This window comes from Xyrauchen texanus, chromosome 32 (genome assembly GCF_025860055.1).
Source record: "Xyrauchen texanus isolate HMW12.3.18 chromosome 32, RBS_HiC_50CHRs, whole genome shotgun sequence".
Classification (NCBI taxonomy): domain Eukaryota; kingdom Metazoa; phylum Chordata; class Actinopteri; order Cypriniformes; family Catostomidae; genus Xyrauchen; species Xyrauchen texanus.
Genome location: NC_068307.1, coordinates 13,723,679 through 13,730,000, shown reverse-complemented (window position 1 = coordinate 13,730,000; position 6,322 = coordinate 13,723,679). Strand labels below are relative to the sequence as shown.

General features: G+C 36.0%; 1 protein-coding gene across 1 annotated transcript in view; it reads right to left on the bottom strand.

Moving 5' to 3' along the window:
• Positions 1-6,322, bottom strand: part of suclg2 (succinate-CoA ligase GDP-forming subunit beta) — a 162,302-nt gene that overhangs the window by 83,555 nt on the left and 72,425 nt on the right. Inside the window, exons 3-5 of the mRNA XM_052100986.1 lie at positions 4,786-4,885; positions 2,277-2,367; positions 1-80 (exon numbers count right to left, since the gene is read on the bottom strand). The exon at positions 1-80 is cut by the window's left edge and continues 73 nt beyond it. Of these exons, the coding sequence (XP_051956946.1) occupies positions 1-80; positions 2,277-2,367; positions 4,786-4,885 (271 nt within the window). The remainder of the gene's footprint in view (positions 81-2,276; positions 2,368-4,785; positions 4,886-6,322) is intronic.

Here is a 6,322-nt window from a genome sequence, read left to right as displayed (position 1 = left end):
ACAGGTCCGTTACAGGAACGGTCCATCAGAATGGCAAAATACGTTTCCCTGGAGATATCCAGAGCTTCAGCAACCATAACCTGCCCACCAAAAACAAATTCACCATGTAAGATAGAGATCCATGATGGTGTGTTACAAAATAAGGTACATTATGAACAGGCACAGATTTTTGAATCAGAGCACATGTTCAGCTAGGCCCTGCTGCTAAAACTACCTGACTAGCAGATATAAAGCTTTATGAGAGATATCAATTGGGAAAGCAGAAATGAGGAAGAGGAAAGGGAGGAGGAAAGCAAGGGAATATAGACAAAGAAAGATGTTAACAGCTTTAGATGTGTCTCTCTGCGTTTGCATTGCGTTTCACTGGTTTTCAGCTTCTCTAGCCATAAACTTTGTGTTTCTAGGATGCTGTCTGTAACATGTCTTAACACCCCTGCACTCTGCTTTGTCCAGCTGTCTTTAATCAGCTGTCGGTTAGTTTTCTGTACAGCTGCACGTTGCCTGTACAGCTGGAGCTGCACTTATTGCATTCTTCTGAATGGGACTCGCTATATTATGAAGATGCCACTTCAAGCTTGAATTTATCTGTTGATCGTTTATTATGGTGGCATGATTAATTGCATTAATTGTTTTATGCATTATTTTACATGTAATTAACCCCTCTGAAATAAAACTCATCACCCTTACATTGGTGACAGCCTCATGTGGGTGACATGGGTTTAAATCCAGCCTGCAATATGCCACTTTGATTTTTTAGAACATAACCTGCCAAGCTGCCAAGTTTATGCGATTGAATTTGTATTTTTTAATCAGTTGTAGTCCATCTGGAGCAATTTTTTAGCAACTTAGCAACACAGTAGCCTCCAAATTCACATCTGATTTACAATTGTGCATTATTTTATTTTGTAAAGCAAAGAGTGAGTGTCTAAGTAACCACAGACCATATTTTACTCATAAATTAAAAATGTATATTGTAAAATCTCACTGGAATTACAAAAGGGTGAATTAACCATACAAAACTCAATAATTCATGGCTACTAACATGCAAATTAACTTTGAGGCAAACTCAAAGTTTGTTGCTAAAGGTTCACCACTACCGGCAAACATTTTCGGCAAATCACAAGATCATTGGCATGTGAAAAATAATTAGTGGCAAATTATCAGTAAGTTTGAGGCTAGTTTGTGAGAACTCTAGCTTTTTTTGTAAGGGGTCATAAATGAACAGCTCATTATGGGTCCCCAAATTAAAACAGGCCTAAAAGCGCCAACACCCTGTCCTTTTTTGTTTTTCCTCTCAATAAACTGATCCTAAATTCTGAATTGATGAGGAAAACCTCATTAAACAGTAACGCCTCCAAGTGAAAAAGGAAACCGGAGTGTTCTAGAATAGCAAATGTGACGTTCTCTCAAATGCAGCGAAAGAAGAATGTGTGTGTGTGTGTGTGTGTGTGTGTGTGTGTGTGTGTGTGTGTGTGTGTGTGTGTGTGTGTGTGGGGGGGGTTACCACACGCTTCAACTGGAATTTCCAAAGCATTTTTTTGTTGTATCCTCTTCACTTCCTTTTAGTTGGATCTGACCTACTCTTCCAAACACTGCCACCCCCGTTGCTCTTTCTCAGCCACAAAATAGACCGAAATGTGAGGGTTATGTTTTGCAAAAGCTTTGGGCCGGTCGAGTGAGGGAACGTGGATGGGAACGAAAGCGGGCATTAATGGAGACGCCATATTTAAAGACAAGAGGGAGATGAGGACAAACACTCGCTAAGTGCAGGAAGATGTCATTACCTCGAGAGGGAGAGAGATAAACAAATAAACAGAAGGGGTGTGTGTAGGAGTTTGCAAGTCTGTGTGGGTGTTAGACACAAAGATGCAGAGAAGGGGTGGGGGATTATATTTCAGCTTGTTAGTGACACATGGAAATGGCTGTTTACCAACATTCCCTGCACAGAGGTCTAACTCACATTGTATATTCATCTCAGTGAACCATGACACCTAACTCCGCTAATAACAAAAGACCATTTCTAAAAAAATAAAAATAAAAAAAAAAAGACAAAGAGGAAAAACTAGTGCATTTTTAAATTGTATGATGCGGTTCTCTCCTGCAGCCAAGAAGAAAACGAAAGTGGAGAGAGAGAAAGAGAGAATTTAATTTCCAAGTGTAATTTATTATTTACTGAAACTTATTTAGTGGAACAACATTAGCTAAAATTATTCCAGAGTTAAACAAGGTAAAAAAATTATTAAAAAAAAACGAAACAAATGTGCTCTCCTGCATACCGTGTTTACTTTTACTCCTTCCTTAGGGGTCTGTTTGGTGGTCAGATTGAAGCCAAGCATTTTACCGGCTAGGTCGCCAACCACAGCAGGGCTGAAATATATAAAGACATCAATAACAGAGCAAGATAAGCATTGTATATACATTGTAGATAAGAAGTACTAGAACTTGAAACTCAAGAATATAGTTTGATCAAGCAGTCTGAAATTGAGGTTTTTTCCATTTATATCTGGAAATATTAGCTTTTCTGGATTTTCAAACATAGTAAACAAACAAAAGTTATTATGTGAAACTAACAAGAGATATTTAAAATTCCATTTCTAGGTTACTAATTATATGCAAGTTAATTTATGACATTTACAATGTTATCACTTTGTACAAAAGGTCAGATTCCTTGCTTCTATTGAAGCACACATGATGCTCTTTGGAATATTCTCAAATAATGCTGGGAAAACATGGATCATCAGGTTTTGCACAAACATGTGGAGTCCATGCCAGATCAAGTGCATGCTGTCATTAAAGCAAAAGGGGTGTATACCAAATACTAAGAAATTCTGAAATTGAGGTGCATTTTTTAATTCAACTATTTTGTCCAATTGTTATGCTGATAATATAATTTTTTATAAAAAATAAAAACATTATTCAATTAGTAAAATGCAAAATGGTACAGATTTTCAATAGTGGTGTCAGTTTATTAATAACGTTTTTAATTCACGTTTAACCTTGTAAGACACATCCACATGCATGTACATTGTATTTTGGCTTCGCTATAGGCAACGCATTATTTAAATGAATTTAATGAGATTGAATACTGTTCACAACACTCTAGGCTCTCACTTAAGGGTTAAACTGCTGGCACACTGTTGATTTCTGTGAAGAGCTTCTAATGGTGCAGAGCCAACAAAAGTGTATTTGTTTTTTCATTGAAACCTGTTTGGGTGTAAAGAGTAGAGACTGTAGTTTTGTTTGATATGTCGCTTATTTTTTCGCGCGTCAGTTTGCTGATAAATATGATGTCAGCATACATGGATTTTGGGACATGATTTTACTCAAGTTGAAAAAAAAAAAACATGTTAGTTATTTTTAATATAACGATATAAACACATCTGTGGGTCATTTTGCTTCATTTTAATATATTTTTTGTTATCACTGTACAATACGGTTCTATACATTAACATAAGAAAACGCATTCCTATGTTTACTATGCATTTTCACAATGAGCATCAATGGGTTCATCCAAAAGCTGAAAGATTTTGCTTTCAGTGGCTTTATAAGGTGCATTTCAAACTATTCTGAGATTAGTGCAGCCAGACAGCACACTGGATAGCACACATAAATAGTGTGTGGCTCTCTATGCATTCAATCCAAACATCCCATCAAAAGTTCAGTTTCGGGCTGCAGATGATGTTTGGACCACTCAACATGTTTGGCAGAAATGGGACAATGGTAATCAGTGCATAGATTCAGAATTAATAATGTATCATTTTATTTTAACATCACTGGCAGAGATTGGATGATGCTTGACATTACTTTGAATCAGAATTAATTATGCTAATTTGTGATGTAATATCTGTAACGTCTCAAGAACATGAATAATCAACACTCCTGGAAACTTAAATAACAATTTGTTTAAAAAAAAATATATGACTTTACAGCTAATTGCTCAATACATTTATTATTATTATTATTATTATTATTATTTTTTTGCTTTTTTATTAAGTGTTCTTAGTTACAAATCAAAAATTGAAATGGCAAATGCACAAAGCAGTCATGCTCGAATCTCAAGAGGTTAACTTGAATATTTAGGTTAAACATTTAATTTGCTTATTTGTTTACTTATTGTCACCACAAACATGGTTTTTGTTATCAGAGTGCAGTATGGTGCGCATACTGACAATGCATGTCCGAATCTGGCTCACAACATTTGCCAATCCCACAGCCCCAACTTTTCCTGTCATCTCTTTATTGTAATATAAATAAAAATGGCAAAGAGGTCAAAAAAAGTTTCAGTTGAAAAAAAAATCCTACTTATCTCTCAAGGACATAAAAAGTGCTGTGCTCCTTTGCTAGATAAAACATATCAGGCTGCAGTTCAGAATGTTTTCTCTGTATGATTTTCTTCATCACTTCAAAATTAAAGTACACTACAATGACAGTGATACATGACATGGGCCCTCAAGTCATAAATCTGGACCTACTTGAAGAAACCTTGTGGCTTTCTGCTAAAGTTCCTGCTCTGGCTGTCAGAGATTGCTATATTTCACACGTCTCCATTCTCAAGGGTATTTATTTTAAAAACATTTTGTTTTACAGTTGCCTTTACACTTACAGTATAATAGGTTCATTGCTACTGAATCTACAAACAGCTGAGGAATCCATCATTCTACATTTTAACTATTTTCTTGGTGAGACATGCAATGTTTAAAACAATGGCTTGAGTTTGCAAAGGAATGAAAGATAAGAATTTAAGATACACTCCTCCACAGAAATTGGTTCCAAGCAGGCACTCACTCTTTTGTTAAATGCACCCCTCCTTTCAGGCCGCTGTCGAACACTCCTTTGCCTCTTCCTCCAGCTAAAATCTGAGCTTTTAGGACAATCTCCCTTGCATCTAAAATAACAGAAAGGATAGATAGGTTTAGAGCCAAAAGATTATATTATATTATATTATATATATATATATATATATATATATATATATATATATATATATATATATATATATATATATATATATATATACATATACATACACACATATACATACACACATATACATATATATATACACACATATATATACACACACACATATATATATATATATATATATATATATATATATATATATATATATATATATATATATACACATATACATATATACACACATATATACACATACATACATATATATATACACACACACATATACATATATACATATATATATATACATATACATATATATATATACATATATATATATATACACACACACATATACATATACACACACACATATACACACATACACATATACACATATACACATATACACATATACACACATACACATATACACATATACACACACACACCGATCTGCCTAATATTGTTTAGGTCCCTCTTGTGCTGCCAAAACAGTCCAATCATGTGACAGCAGTGCATAAAGGAATGCATACACAGGTCAGGAGCTTCATTTAATGTTCACGTCAACCATTAGAATGTGGAAAAAATTTGATCTCTATGATTTCGACCGTGGCATGACTGTTGGCGCCAGATGGATGGTTTGAGAATTTCTGTAACTGCTGATCTCCTGGGATTTTCACACACAACAGTCTCTAGAATTTATTCCGAATGGTACCAAAAACAAAAAACTTCCAGTAAGCGGCAGTTCTGTGGACGCAAATATTATTCTGAGATGCAAGTTGTCACTCTTTTGGCAGCACGAGGGGGACCTATGCAATATTAGGCAGGTGGTTTTAATGTTGTGGCTGATCGGTGTATATGTTAAAGAGAACACATGCAGTCATTTATGCGAATATGTGATATGCGAATTATCACGAATATGTGATATGCGAAATGTACACAAATTAATGCAGTGGCATGATATGACCAAATTCATGGCCTCAGTATAATTGGTTGTAACAATGTGTAACAATTTAAGAATGGAGGATTCTGGGGCCAGCTTGACAAAACACATAGACATTTATTGTTGCACTTTTCAGTCGCACACAATGAGGCATCTTTTCAGCAGTACACAAAAGGATTGATTTTTAGCAACACCACACTGACACACACAGACAGCTTTGTGCGTCACTCTCTCTTGTCTGCCACTGTCTCTTCTCCTTAAATACTCCCGCTGCCCCTCACTGGAACGCAAGACCGGTGTGGCACACAGGTGGACCTCATTCACCACTTATCTTCCCGGACTTGCTCTGCCCAGACGCCGCTCGGCCCTGCCCTGCTCGCCACATACCCTATCGCCAAACTCGGGTCGGGAAATTCTCCAGCCTGTGACTTACTCCCCACCCATTTCTAGGGA